At 34.4% G+C, this 14,763-nt stretch overlaps 3 protein-coding genes and 1 long non-coding RNA gene across 13 annotated transcripts in view; 2 read left to right on the plus strand and 2 right to left on the minus strand.

The window, feature by feature from the left end:
- Positions 1–47: 47 nt before the first annotated feature.
- Snap29 (Synaptosomal-associated protein 29kDa) lies at positions 48–2,159 on the minus strand. The gene is made up of 2 exons (XM_083078760.1): positions 1,746–2,159; positions 48–1,513 (listed from the first exon to the last, which is right to left on the minus strand). Exons 1-2 carry the CDS (start codon positions 2,004–2,006, stop codon positions 989–991), a joined length of 786 nt encoding a protein of 261 aa, XP_082934886.1. The 5' UTR covers positions 2,007–2,159; the 3' UTR covers positions 48–988.
- A 1,027-nt stretch (positions 2,160–3,186) lies between these two features.
- LOC145959687 (uncharacterized) lies at positions 3,187–4,193 on the minus strand. Its single transcript, XR_014435126.1, has 2 exons — positions 3,859–4,193; positions 3,187–3,483 (listed from the first exon to the last, which is right to left on the minus strand). It is a non-coding gene; the product is annotated as an uncharacterized LOC145959687 (long non-coding RNA).
- On the plus strand, positions 3,963–11,947 carry Emb (exportin-1 emb). 7 transcript variants are annotated; one of them, XM_083078765.1, is made up of 14 exons: positions 3,963–4,153; positions 5,467–5,704; positions 5,792–5,986; positions 6,065–6,415; positions 6,555–7,283; positions 7,388–7,622; positions 7,784–7,947; positions 8,074–8,208; positions 8,313–8,456; positions 8,543–8,689; positions 8,797–9,045; positions 9,126–9,378; positions 9,473–9,723; positions 9,907–11,947. In XM_083078765.1, the coding sequence occupies exons 2-14, from the start codon at positions 5,507–5,509 to the stop codon at positions 10,051–10,053; spliced, it is 3,198 nt and encodes a 1,065-aa protein (XP_082934891.1). In that variant the 5' UTR covers positions 3,963–4,153; positions 5,467–5,506; the 3' UTR covers positions 10,054–11,947. The 7 variants fall into 7 exon arrangements, with proteins under 7 accessions (XP_082934891.1, XP_082934890.1, XP_082934894.1 ...); XM_083078764.1 differs by having other exon boundaries at positions 5,470–5,704; XM_083078768.1 differs by lacking the exon at positions 3,963–4,153 and adding an exon at positions 4,251–4,375 and having other exon boundaries at positions 5,470–5,704.
- Positions 11,948–13,354: 1,407 nt separating this feature from the next.
- Hecw (Hecw ubiquitin protein ligase) overlaps positions 13,355–14,763 on the plus strand; it is an 8,252-nt gene continuing 6,843 nt past the window's right edge. For 2 of the 4 annotated variants that reach the window (XM_083078776.1, XM_083078777.1), the window contains exons 1-3: positions 13,355–13,538; positions 13,964–14,283; positions 14,416–14,763. The exon at positions 14,416–14,763 is cut by the window's right edge and continues 650 nt beyond it. In XM_083078776.1, the coding sequence (XP_082934902.1) occupies positions 13,522–13,538; positions 13,964–14,283; positions 14,416–14,763 (685 nt within the window). In that variant the 5' untranslated portion in view covers positions 13,355–13,521. Of the gene's footprint in view, positions 13,676–13,963; positions 14,284–14,415 lie in introns of all 4 variants that reach the window. The other 2 variants (XM_083078779.1, XM_083078778.1) reach the window with 2 other exon arrangements.

Here is a 14,763-nt window from a genome sequence, read left to right on the forward strand (position 1 = left end):
TGAATAGCAGAAAAAAAAAAGACAAAATTGTATGGACTTTTAATAAATAATTTTGGCAATCACAATATAATTTCATTCGTAAATGTATACATTTTTATATTAATGCAACAATATATTTTCTCCTACACACAATTTTCTATAATCTTGTGTATCTATATAAAAGCGAAAAAAAAAAGATAATATTGAAAAATTGACAGATTATAACTATACACAATTATTGTCTATCCTATCGCATATTATTGCAGTTTGATTCATAAATCAATTACAAATAATCTTTTATACAGCACATATAAACTGGTAAACTATAAAATACTCAAATAAGCATATGTCTGTATGAAAAGTATTTGTTGAGATTCATGTCAATTACATATCGAGCATTTTGAATATCTTTACAAAAAGGAATGAATCACATGTAAACATTATATAACTTATGCACATTAATTATAAATATTTTATTAAAAATTAAAGATAATCAAAATAACACTGATAATTCACTATTCTTTTCATTGTTATATAAAAATATAAATGTGCATATGTATAAAATACCTGAAAATCATGTCTTTTCGCATCAATCAATCATGATAACAAGCCAAAGAATAAATTTGGAACTTGATTATTACATATTGATACTTATCACAGAAAGTTTTCATTTTAATAAACTACAAAATTTTGAGAAATGATTGAAAAAGTCTTTCATGTATCATGTCCATTTCATTGTATTTCTATGTATATTGTATAAAGATATTGCATGTATTTTTATATAATAATATCAACAATCATCAAAAAATGGATACCTTCCCCATGAAGCATGATGTATCATTCTCTACTATTATATCATTATATTATATTTTAAAGATTCAATCATCTTACAAATCGCCATCATCTTTTGAAAAATTTTATAAAATGTACCACATAATATAATTGCACGACCGATATACATCCCAGATTTAACAATACGAATTAATCTGTGATATGACAGTTTTCTAATTTACTTCTTCAATAAATGTAACATGTCTTTATTTTGCTGTTGTAACAGAATATCCGCTCTTTCGGTTTTATCGGTAATATTATCAATCAGATCACTTTGTGAGTCTATTTCTTCGGATAAACCAATTGCCAAATGCTTCAGTCTCGCTAATGATCCACTCATTTCACTTAAATTTTGCTCTAAAGCTTTGGTTACTCTGTCGCTAGCAGGCCTAACATCTTCAAGATTGTTGTCGTTGTAACTTTCTTTTATTTTTGTAGACGAATATGAATTGCTAATGTTACTTTGTACTTGTTCTAATGTATTGGACAGTGCGGGAGATGTTATGGACCCAGAACTGGACGATTCTGATAATTTTGTCGACGGTATTGGCGCATCCAAAGATTTACCGCTGAGATAATTTTTCAAACTGCCAAAGACGCTTTTTATGCCTTGTATATGTTTCTGACTAAATCTTAACGTGCTATTAATATCATCTAATCTCTTTTCCGTTCTTTGCAATTGTTCTCTCTGTCTGATTAATTCCTGAAAATAGAAATTTATATATTATATATCGTATCGTATATCATGTGTGTCACTGGTCATGTAAAATGTATTGCGGTAAAATTAAAATAATTTTATATTTATCGTACATTATAATATAAATGTTTACATGTGAAAGAGGAATATATTAAATGGCTTGTGCGTAATTATAAATTGTGTATATCAACAGTTTTGCTATCTACAGTGACGCGATAATAGATCGGTATATTACTACCTCGGCTGTAGCTACGCCAATTTGCTCAGAGTCTCTCAGAAGCGAGACGGACCTTTCCGAAGACTGTATCGTGCGTTCTTCAATCTCCTTTTTACGTTGAAGCAATTGTTGACGTTTCTGCGTTATGTCATTAAAATTCTGATAACGTCCAGCGGAGAGAGCTCGGACTGGCGCATTCTTCAGAAATGTCTCATCGTCTACGTCGTCTTCCAACGAGAAAAATGGATTCTTCGGATCGCTTAGATAATTATGACTCGCCATTTATTCGATTCGACTTTTCGCGACTACGCACGAGATATCGTCGACAAATTTATCAATGTCTTTGACACCCGTTCTTTCGCTCGACACTTGCTGCTGACAATTACTGTATAATGTATGATGATGTATGATGATGTATGTGTGTATGTGTGTGTGTATGGGTCACACATGGTAATATTATAGTGTTTTCGAGTGGTCGGGTTCAGTCGTTCCAGGGTAATTTACTAGATGTCATTGACCAATCACAGCCATTCTTCTAAAGAATATATGGTTACATTCTTCAGAAGAATGGCTGTGATTGATCAATAACGTCTAGTAAACTATTCTGGAGCAATATTAAACCCGACCATTTGAAAACGCCATAGTATTTTTCGATCAAACCCTTTTCGTATCCAAATATTCGTATGTTGTACATCATGATTCAAAATTTAAAAGAACCATAGATTAGATTTTAGTAAAAGATTGGCTGCGTGCAACAGAAAAAGCTGCTTTGCACTGTTGTAAAATTTGTGAATCTGATTGGCGTATGATTTAAGCTCCTTGCACAATGCTAGGCAACAAGCAATAAGAACAGAAATAGTATCTATTCTCTGCTCCTATTGGCGAATATTATCTATTCCGCGTATTTATTGGTGAATAGTTTCTATTCCCTATTCCTATTGCCTAGCATTGTGCAAGGGCCTTTAGATTTCGTCAAAATTAAGATCATACGCCAATTTAGGGCTCCTGCACACAGGACGCGGCAACGCTTGCCGCGCGGCGGAAGCCGACGCGATAGCCAATACAAAAGTTGGATTGAGTTCAACTTTGACGCCCGGTGGATGTTATGTATCTGCTGATTGGCTATCGCGTCGACTTCCGCCGCGCGGCAAGCGTTGCCGCGTCCTGTGTGCAGGAGCCCTTACAAATTTTGCAAACCAGGGTGCCGAGGTGAAAATTACAAAAGTGAACAGATTTACTAGATTTCGACAAATGAAATTGTAGATACTCTAGTAAATTTCCTCACTTTTGTTACTTTCACTTCGTTTCAAAAACCGTAATAGGCCCCCTGCTTTTTCCGCAGCAATTGTATTCAATCGAAACGTTTTCAAGAAGCGCGTACATACCTTCTATTTCGAATTGTTTATCCAACAGTCACATAATATAAAAATATAGATAGATACGAATGCGTCCGAAAAAAATGTCAGTTTTCAACAATGTAGTTTAATGACTCTTTTATTATTGATTAGCTTGTGCAGAATAACAAAAATTTATTATATTACATACCAATATAAATTTGTCGCGTTGTAAATCTTCATCAAGTTAATCAACAATCAAGTTTAATACATGTAAAATGTTTACTAATTAGAGCAAGTTTAATAAATATATAAAGCGATACACTTTGGGAAAAAAACTACTTTTTTCATATTATTTGGGAAACAATATACATGTATGCTACTTGAGGATTAAACCAATCGGCATTTTTTCCTCCCTTGTAATGCTGAAAATAAGATTTAATCTTTTATAAAAAAAAATTTCTCTTGGTTAATATTAAAAATCGTATAAATAAAGGTATAAATAACAAAAACTATTTTTAAAATATATTACAAAATATATGAGAGATTGCGTGCGCTACGCCACGTATGAGAAAACAACCTTTTTACTTTGCATTCGCATTCGCGATGCAAGTTTACCAAAAACTTGACACGTCTCTTTCTTGTGGAGAAGAAAGAAACATTTCGTCCAATTTACACAATTACTACATAATTGCCGTACACTTGTACCATTGTTAATTCGACGTTTTTCCTCGTACGTGCATTACGCGACAACGATGAATTTTCTCGAGTCAAAACGAAGCGCACGTGTATGTACATACGTGACGTCAGACGACTCTGCCGTGGCGTCACGAGAAACAGCCGTTTAGCGTCACACCGATTGGCCGAGTGCGGATAGTAAGGCCAATCGTCGCCGCGGTTTGTCCGCAATGGTCGCGTAAACTTTTTCCGGCCATCTTGTTATTATTTTCGAAAATCTCGAGGTTGGATTTTCGGCAAGACGCAGTAGTAGGAGGTGCGAGCGCACCTTTGGCACTTTGTTCCGGGCGACTGGCGAGAGAAAGACGCGGCTCGTATGAGGTCAAGAGCGCAGAGTTACGACGAAGAACGGCTTCGGTGGGTATCGCGCAAACTTCAATCTCTCCACTGACCGTCGCAAAAGTAGCGGAGAGAGAGAGAGAGAGAGAGAGAGAGCGAGCGTGAGAGAGGGTGAGCGGGAGGAAAGGAAGGAAGGAAGGAGGGAGAAAGAGAGAGAAAGAGAGAGAGAGCGAGCGAGCGAGCGAGCGAGCGAGAACGATAGACGGTGAGGAATGACTGCGTTGGAGTGCGTGAAACGAGGTACGAAAGTGGTCGTGCGCGGGAATCGGCGGTTGTGTATATATTTGCCGCTTTACGCTTGTGATTCTCATCGATATACCTTAATCGGCGGTGATCGAGACGTGTGATTTTTTTGAAATTCCCGAACGGAAAATCGTCGTGTATGAGAGTGAATACGGTAAGTTGGCGCGTTGTTCTCGCGCGTTGCTCCCGTCGACGCGACGTTCGAGGTACTCCCTACTGGCTGGGAGCTGGGACGCCAAAACGAAACGAATCCGCGCTCCCCCCGTCGTCGTGGCTCGCGCGCCCCTCGTCCGACTCTGGTGCTGGTGCCCCGACCCCGACGGTACATTGTTTACTCTCCCGTGTGTGATCGTTTACGCTCGCAACGATTCACATAACCTTGCTCCCTCGATTGTCAAATGTAGGTTAGTTTGTCACCGCGGAACGGCGACCTCTCCCGCGGCACTCGCGGCACCCGCGTCACCCGCGTCAACGAAAACGATATTTTCTCCTCTTTTCTTTTCCCTCCTTTTATTCGATTTTAATTTACATTCGTCTCGCATTTATCCTCGCGGCATTTACCCTCGCGTCGACGCGCCGCGATCCACCTCGATTCACTCCCGATTCAATACGGACACGTGCGACAGACCTTCGACTCGACTTTTCAATCTTTTTAAATTCCCTCAAACATTTCCAGCATCCGACGTAAACTCTTGTCGCGTTAATATCACGTAATCGAGTAATCCAAGACTTTTTTTACGCCACGTTAAATTTCTAATTAAGCACAATAGGCTTTGTACGTTGCAAGAGAGGCAAATCTATCGCATAGTCGAGACTTATTTAGATTATACGTACCCAATTTTCTGCATTGTTTGCATTTTGAGATTTACGATTGTAGATTGAAAGTTTAGAATTTTGAATCCACTTGTATGTCAATCCATGTACAAATTGTACGTATAATCGACATGTTACGTTTCCAAGTGTTTTATTATTATTATTAAAAATAACATTTTCACGTGTCTCTTTCTCTCTCTCTCTCTCTCTCTTTCCTTCCCTCTCTCTCTCTCTCTCTCTCTCTCTCTCTCTCTCTCTCTCTACTTTCCATTTAGAAGATAAAAGGTGCGGAAGAATATATAATTTCACGATACAATGGCAACTTTGGCTGAGCAAGCATCTAAATTATTGGACTTCAATCAGAAATTGGATATAACGCTTCTCGACAATATAGTAGGATGTATGTATACTGGGATAGGTGAGCAACAAAGAGTCGCTCAAGAAGTGTTAACGACCCTCAAGGAACATCCAAACGCTTGGACACGGGTAGATACTATTCTAGAGTATTCACAGGTAAATGTTCGCATGGTCATATTTCTCATCGTCGGTCGCACATATACGTATTTGCGAGTATTTCTATATCGTCGCACCATTGTACAGAATCAACAAACAAAATATTACGGTTTGCAAATATTGGAGCAAGTTATAAAGACACGATGGAAAGTACTACCGAGAAATCAATGCGAAGGTATAAAAAAGTATATCGTAGGCCTTATCATAAAGACGAGCAGCGATCCCGAGACGATGGAAGCTTCCAAAGTTTATCTCAACAAACTCAATATGATCCTCGTGCAAGTGAGTAGCTAAAATTCATTTATATTTTGCGCGAGAAATATCATAGCGGAATAATTATCGTTGTTTCTTCGATATTAGGTATTGAAACGTGAATGGCCGAAAAATTGGGAATCCTTCATCAGTGATATCGTTGGCGCGAGTAAAACTAACGAGAGTCTCTGTCAAAACAATATGGCTATTTTAAAACTTTTGTCAGAGGAAGTATTTGACTTTTCCAGCGGACAAATGACTCAGACAAAAGCGAAACATTTAAAGGACACAATGTGCAGTGAATTTTCGCAGATATTTCAGCTTTGCCAATTTGTGATGGATAATTCGCAAAATGTTCCATTAGTAGCAGTCACATTAGAGACGCTACTAAGGTTTTTAAATTGGATACCTCTTGGATATATTTTTGAAACTAAATTGATAACTACTTTAATATTCAAGGTAAAGAGAGTTTGTTGTATATCTCTTTTCTTCCCCCTTCCCCTCCCCCTCCCCTCCCCCCGTTATTATTTATTAATATATTTTCGCCTTTCTCTATATATTATACTTAATGTAATCTTTGTTTCAAATATATTTGCAGTTTTTGAATGTACCAATATTTCGGAATGTTACTCTCAAGTGTCTAACGGAAATCGCGGCCGTTACCGCTACTAACGTACCGAATTATGATGACATGTTTGTTATATTATTTATCAACACGATGCAACAATTGGAACTAATGCTCCCGCTGGAAACCAACATACGTGAAGCGTACGCAGCTGGTCAAGATCAAGAGCAAAACTTTATCCAAAACTTAGCTATGTTTCTTTGCACCTATCTCAAAGATCATGGCGAGCTAATAGAGAAGAAGCAATTGAATGAAACGCTAGTGAAGGCGTTACATTATCTCGTTCTCATATCTGAAGTCGACGAGGTTGAAATATTTAAAATCTGTTTAGAATACTGGAATGGATTAGCCGCCGATTTGTACAAAGAAAATCCTTTTGTTATCTCTTCGCCAATTTTCATGTCTAAAAACTTGACGGTTCCTCCTCGGAGATTATTTTACGCTCCAGTTTTAACAAAAGTACGATATATCATGATCAGTAGAATGGCAAAACCTGAAGAAGTGCTTGTCGTAGAGAATGAAAATGGAGAAGTTGTCAGGGAATTTATGAAAGATACCGACTCTATAAATCTCTACAAAAATATGAGAGAAACTCTTGTGTATCTTACTCATCTCGATTATTTGGATACAGAAAGAGTAATGACGGAGAAATTACAAAACCAAGTTAATGGTGCAGAGTGGTCCTGGAAGAATCTCAACACGGTAATTGTCTAATGTTAATAAAATAAAATGTATGCGCGTAATAAAATGTTGGGTGACATATATGGCAATGATGTTATATTTATCACGTTTTATTCATTTATTAGTTGTGCTGGGCAATAGGCAGTATTTCAGGCGCTATGCACGAAGAAGATGAAAAACGCTTTTTGGTAACTGTAATCAAAGATTTACTTGGTTTGTGTGAACAAAAGAAGGGAAAAGATAACAAAGCTATAATTGCTAGCAATATCATGTATGTTGTTGGCCAGTATCCACGGTTTCTCCGAGCTCATTGGAAATTTTTAAAGACTGTTGTAAATAAACTTTTTGAGTTCATGCATGGTAAGAATAAATATTTCTCTCTTTCTCTCTCTTTCTCTCTCTCTCTCTCTCTCTCACTCGTTTGTTCACTCGCTCACTCGCTTAATAATTAAAGAGTCTTTTTGTTAATTATAATTTATTTTAACTGTAATTAGTTAAATTAATTTTTGTTTATATTGTAGAAACGCACGATGGAGTGCAAGATATGGCCTGCGATACTTTTATTAAAATAGCACTGAAATGCAGACGACATTTTGTTACCATACAAATTGGAGAAGCAATGCCATTCATTGAAGAAATTCTTTCTACAATTAGTACCATCATATGCGATCTTCAAACACAACAAGTAAGATAAAAACTATAGCATTTGTGTTATACACATATTCAATTACAATTATATAATATAACATTTATCTCTAACATTTATATTCTGATACATTGACACATACTATCTAATAATATAATACAATAGGTACATACATTCTATGAGGCGGTTGGTTACATGATAAATGCTCAAGCCGATACTGTAATACAAGAACAATTGATTGAGAAATATATGCTTCTTCCTAATCAAGTTTGGGATGATATTATTAGTCAAGCATCCAAAGTATGTTATAATTTATTCGTAAATTTTCAGAAAAAAAGAATACATTATAATACATTTATGTCTATGTATAATATGAATAATTTCTTTTTTTTTTCAATCATTAGAATGTGGATGTCTTGAAGGACCAAGAGGCCGTGAAGCAACTCGCCAGCATCTTAAAAACAAATGTTAGAGCTTGCAAAGCTCTTGGGCACCCGTACGTGATACAATTAGGAAAAATATACTTAGATATGTTGAATGTTTATAAGGTATCGCTTCTCTTTCTATTTATGTATGAAAAGTTTTTCAAAGGACGATAATGATTGATGCACTAAACAAGCATAATTTACACTAGGTTATGAGTGAAAATATAAGTGCTGCGATATCTGTAAATGGTGAGATAGTAATGAAGCAACCTTTAATCAAGAGTATGAGAGTAGTGAAAAAGGAAACATTGAAACTAATCTCAGATTGGGTGAGCAGGACGAATGACCATCAAATGGTAAGGCTTTTTGTCTCGGGTATTTTTCCCACAAATCCAAAAATTTATTTCTTCATTTTATTTCACATTTTGATACAAAATATGCTTATTAAGATTTCTCTGTTTAGGTGTTGGAAAATTTTATACCGCCATTGCTGGATGCCGTTTTGCTGGATTATCAAAAGACGAATGTTCATTGTGCTAGAGAGCCCGAAGTGCTTAGTGCTATGGCCACCATAGTGAACAAACTAGAAGCCCATATCACTAGCGAGGTACCTAAAATATTCGATGCAGTATTTGAATGTACTTTAGAAATGATAAACAAAGACTTTGAAGAATTTCCCGAACACAGAACAAACTTTTTCCTTCTCTTACAAGTAAGTGTATCAATTTACATTTTTTTCATATGATTCGACTTATATTCTTAAGTTGTATCATTTTATTATATTCCCTTTAGGCGGTAAATGTCCATTGTTTCCCTGCATTTCTTTCAATTCCGCCGGCTCAGTTTAAACTGGTTCTCGATTCAATTATTTGGGCCTTTAAACATACAATGAGGAATGTAGCAGACACAGGACTACAAATTCTTTATCAGCTTCTGTTAAACATTGAACAACACGAGCAAGCGGGTCAAAGTTTTTACCAAACATATTTTACAGATATTCTACAACATATATTTAGTGTTGTCACGGATACATCGCACACAGCAGGTGAAGAATAAATTTACATTTAGTTGCATAATCGATTGATTTATATGTACTGTTATATAGATATTGATTTGATTAATATCATGTTGATATACAGGCCTTACAATGCACGCTACAATTCTCGCTTATATGTTTACACTGATTGAACGTGGGAAAATTCAGGTGCCACTTGGCCCTGTACCTGATAATACTTTATATATACAAGAATTTGTTGCAAGATTGCTTAGAGCAGCCTTTCCGCATTTAACTGATAATCAGATTAAAATAACTGTGCAAGGTTTATTCCATCTTAATCAGGATATCACTGCGTTTAAGGAGCACCTCAGAGATTTTCTCGTGCAAATCAAAGTAAGTAATATTGACAGGTTTATCCGACAACAAAACGTATAGCGCGAAACAATATTTGCTTCTTTTCCCCTTCTCCCTCTTTTGTTTTGAAAAGTATAATATTTAATGATACGAGAAAAAGTTAGCTACCATACTAGACGCACAAGTTTAAAAAGAAAATTGCATTTTTCTCCCTTCGTCTAGGAATACACAGGTGAGGACGATTCCGAGCTTTACTTGGAGGAACGAGAAACAGCTTTACGGCTAGCCCAAGAAGAGAAGAGGCGGCAGCAAATGGCCGTCCCGGGCATCCTTAATCCTCACGAAATGCCAGAAGAGATGCAGGACTGAATTAACCATAGTCCGTATCCTATCATTTTATGCACATTTGATGAAAAACACTCTGTTAAAGGAATTCTTGTATCCTTTGAGCTGTAATTATCCCTGCGACATCACCGTCATCATCTCATCATCAAAAATAGATAAAATATTAATTACTTACTAAACCGAGTCTGCAAAAGAGCGAGAGTATACCCTTGTTAAGGAGGTAAGCCCGAAACGCGGTGACTGTTTGTTTGTCTGTTATAGGATTTTAAAGAAATTCGAGTTTCTGTTGTGGATATAATGGGACAATTGCCTGCTAGCGATGCTATTTCATGTAATGAGATAAAAAGATTGCTGAAAAATTGCTTCTCTCAGAGAGAATCGATTATTTAAGAGAAATTGATTCCTAGAATATAAAACTTTTACAGATTAATTCTCTCTAATTAATCAGAATGATAAAAAACGGTGAATATGGCAAAAATAACGTTACCATTCTTCAGAATTGTCCTCAAAAACGGCTCGATATATTGTATGATAAATTTCTGTATAAGGAATTTCTACATACGGACATAGACACATACACACACACACACACACATACACACACATGTGAGAGATCTATAATACTATTATATTAAGTTTTGTTTTAGCATTTCTGCGAGTTAAGAGAATGCCTGTAGTTCACAGAATTGTTTTGTGCACACTTTTGGCCATTTAAATTTACCGTTGGATGGATATGAATATGTATGTATGTATGTAAGCTTACTTGTGATAGCTTATACTAATGTATTGATACATGAATTTGTTATAATATAAATAATACACAAAATTTTTTTCCTGTTCCATATTTTTTATTCAGCAAAATGATACTCTCTTTCTTCGTATAATTGAAGACGTATTATTATTCAGCCGTGATGCCAATAAAATCGTTTCTATTTCTGAAAGGTAATAAATAACTGATGGAATGTATTTACAAATACTCTGGGATAAAACAAATACGCGAACGATAAAACTTATATCTACTAGATGAAGGCAAATATATATATATATCCAACTAATCTGAATAATTTAAAGCCATGTGTAAATATATATATATATATATATATATATATATATATATATATATATGTAAAACAGCGACGTATATTTAACTAGACGATTAATGCATTTATTTGATCAATATAAATAATAAGATTTCAATAAATATTTGATAAATTAGTGTATTTTATTGAGTGTGAACGCGCAGATGGAAAATCTTTGGTATAATGCAAGAAGCAGTGTGTATGAGACACTCTTGGCGAAAATTTGGTCGATAAAAAAATATAATTCTTATTGCAATGAATCTTATTACAATGACTATCGTATGTATGTTTAAATCAGTGTAGAACGCGCGCAGGCGCTTTAGAGCGTAACATTTGATTATACTTGGTATAAAAAAGCACAATTGGATTTTTAAATTTGTGAATAATTTGCATAAAATAGTATCGTCGTAGCAGGCTTTGAAGATGTGTAAATGTATGTTTTTATCTAATGTCAATGAGCAAAGTTGTAAAGTATAATATCATTATTATAATTATATAATAATAATAATTATTATTATTATACGAGCCATATACAATGGATACTTGTAAATTGAACGCAATGATCGCAACATATACATTTAGCGCTTAATTATATTTCATCCTTTTTTTTTTTTTATTTATGTCCCCAAATATAATTTAGCAATCATATAAAATGATATATGTTAAAGAATCTTATCACTAAAGAGACATCGAGAGAAACGGTTAAGTTTTTTAAATATACATTCTGTGTTTATATATAAATCATTCAATCGTGCTATTAGTCATGTGCGACATTCTATTAAGGTTTTCTATCGGGAGTTGTCTAATGACAAATTCAAATAAATGATTTTAGTTCATTATATTGTAGTATTGCCTTGTCTTTTCATCTAAAACATTAGCTCTCTCTCTCTCTTATCTATGCGAGTATACTTTTAATAATAATATTTCAATAATATTATTATTTTTAGCTATCATCGAAAAGAATTGATAAGCAAAAATACAAGAATGAAAATATAATAAATGTTTCAAATATTGATTTAAAGATTAGGTAGAAAAGATACATCATTTAATAATTACACACATTTATATGTTTACATATAAAATAATATACATATATTTATAAAAGGAAAAGATGAGAGGGAAAGAATGAAAAGCGAAAATTTCAAATGAATTTTTAGCACAATTTAGTTGAGATCACAAGCTGTACTTGTATATTAAATCAAATAAATAGTAAATATACTTTCGAGGTAAGATAAATTTCATTATGATTTTCAAGCTAGCCTCCATCAAAAAGAAATGTTTAAAAAATTCCTAAATAATTCATATATTTAGTATATGAATATCGAAAAAATGTAATATACGGAAAATGTGTGAAAATTATTTTATATCACATTTACTACAAATATATAAATATCATCCATACATTTCTTTATAAGAAATTCTCTAAAATTCTCTAAAAGAAAGATATGTTTAAAGAGAATGCAAATATTATTGCTATCATTTATATGACATAGGATACTCTTCTTATTGGAACTACAAAGATTCGTAACATTCGATGGCCAATCGGAACAAAAGAACCAAAGTTTCTTTGTTCCGATTGGCCGCATTCAGCGGACTCGAGAGATGTTGGGCAACATTACTAGATTTTCCGATGTAATTCGACGCTGATTGGCCAAATTTGAAAGTAGAAACCAATCACGTTCGATTGCTACTTAGCGGCTGGGTCCGCTGAATGCGGCCATTGGTCAATCAAACAATTTAAAATGTTGATGACATTAAACGGAACGCATTCACAAAACACACCTTACTTGATTCTAATCAAGTTATTCTGTATCAGACTATCTACGCATTATAAATTAAAAATTTAAATTTGACGAAAATTAATCTAATTGGAGCAAAAAGAGCTAAAATTTCCTTCAGCGTTTTTGAATGGTCGGGTTTAAGATGTAACCATACATTCTTCAGAAGAATTACCGTGATTGGTCAATGACATCTAGTAAATTACTTCGGAGCGATTAAAACCGACCATTCGAAAACGTCAATAGAAAGTGCAAGAGCGTTCGTACTATCAAGACTATCAAGTGTACCGCGTCCAAAAGTTCCTAGTAGTCGTATATAGTGAGCCTGTTCTTTTTAGCTGCACTGCTGCACTAGTGCAATTAGTTAAAGTGAAAGAAAGTATGTTTGTCTCTTACCAACACATTGCACTAGTGCAGCAGTGCAGCTAAAAAGAACAGACCCAGTTTCTCTCTGTATATAGTCTGCTACGTCCGCTGCTGTCAAAATTACTTGTTCACGCGCGTATGTAGGACATACGTACGTGTATAATTAGTAGTAATAAAATAGTAAAGTCATCGCGTAAATAAAGCAGCGGATGCTACTTCAATTGACTATTTGAAGTAGCTTTACTGTTACGCTGTTACACATATTAAATATGCGGTGTATTAACGAGTAAGAAATCTTGGCGCATAACGACGCTTTCGCACATCTTTTACCTTGCGTATGTACAGAACGAAATGTATTGTAAGCATCGTTATAATGAAAAATTAGAGATATCGATAACGATTCCATTCTCAGCGATTCTCTAAGTAACTAATTTTAATTATCTTTTGTATGCGATATTCTATAAATTATCAGTTAATCTTTGGATGCAACATTTTTTAACCTTGTCATTCTCCTCTCATTCTGTATTCTCTTCATTTTTGTATTTGTGTGTTCTGTTTGTAAAATATATGTATATTACATTTATATTATATACATAAACTCGTATATTTGTGAATCCGTATACGCAAACAATTTAACATATTTGCAATGAATTTGACAATATGGATATTTTCAGCGCCTCTTAATTTCCATGTTTGTATACTTTCTTGTAGAGCCTTCAAATATGTTTTGAAAAAAAAGATGCCATCTGAAACAAATGCTATGGACAATATTTCTAAGCAAGAGGAGGAAAAACCTAACGAACATTCTGTTACATTAATGACTTTAAATTCTACGAGCGGCCAAGAATCAAGCTTATCTACAAAGCAAATAAATGCCGATGTAGCAAATGTTTATAATGGCAAAGTGTCCACGTCGGATCATCAGATCAGAATTAAAATCTTAAACTCAACCGGAGATGAGTTTTCATCTACTAGCTCCGTAACGACAAATGATTTACTCGAGAATATATGTCTCCAAGATAAAATAACAGGTTAATATTAGTGTCAATCTTGTAAATTGATTGTAATTTCTTCCACATATTTTACAAAATATAAAAAGTATTGTAAAATTTAATTTTTAAATTCGAAACACGATAATAAAAATATACTTTCAAAAATTACAGAAACTAATACATCGATATTGGTTAAACAAACTGAGGAAAATAACGATGCAAATACTACATGCAACAATATAGCAGAAAACTCTAGTCAAAAGTCAATTTTTCTCGCTCATAAAAATTTAACTAGAAAGAAATGCTTGTTGGCGGGAAATATTCCTGAAGTTTCCAACACTTTAGAACTAACAATGTGCCCTGACAATTTCTTAGATGAAAAAGCTTATAATTGCGAAAAAGGTCACAGTATTGATATAGAGAAATATGACCATGAACCAAATACAGGGAATATGTGTAATAATAATGATGATAATGATGATGATGTAGCATCGAGTACTAGACACAAAGTAGTAGAAG

This window comes from Camponotus vicinus, unplaced genomic scaffold (genome assembly GCF_025532165.1).
Source record: "Camponotus vicinus isolate PSW18456_S1 unplaced genomic scaffold, iyCamVici1.0 SCAF_1, whole genome shotgun sequence".
Taxonomy (NCBI): Eukaryota; Metazoa; Arthropoda; class Insecta; order Hymenoptera; family Formicidae; genus Camponotus; species Camponotus vicinus.

Bases quoted from the DNA above. Each gene is read 5' to 3' on its own strand.
- Snap29 (XM_083078760.1), bottom strand. From the start codon at position 2,006: ATGGCGAGTCATAATTATCTAAGCGATCCGAAGAATCCATTTTTCTCG. The intron at 1,514-1,745 runs GTAGTAATATAC...TTCTATTTTCAG, and splicing joins TTGGCGTAGCTACAGCCGAG to GAATTAATCAGACAGAGAGA.
- Emb (XM_083078765.1), top strand. From the start codon at position 5,507: ATGGCAACTTTGGCTGAGCAAGCATCTAAATTATTGGACTTCAATCAG. The intron at 5,705-5,791 runs GTAAATGTTCGC...ACCATTGTACAG, and splicing joins CTATTCTAGAGTATTCACAG to AATCAACAAACAAAATATTA. The intron at 8,457-8,542 runs GTATCGCTTCTC...AATTTACACTAG, and splicing joins ATATGTTGAATGTTTATAAG to GTTATGAGTGAAAATATAAG.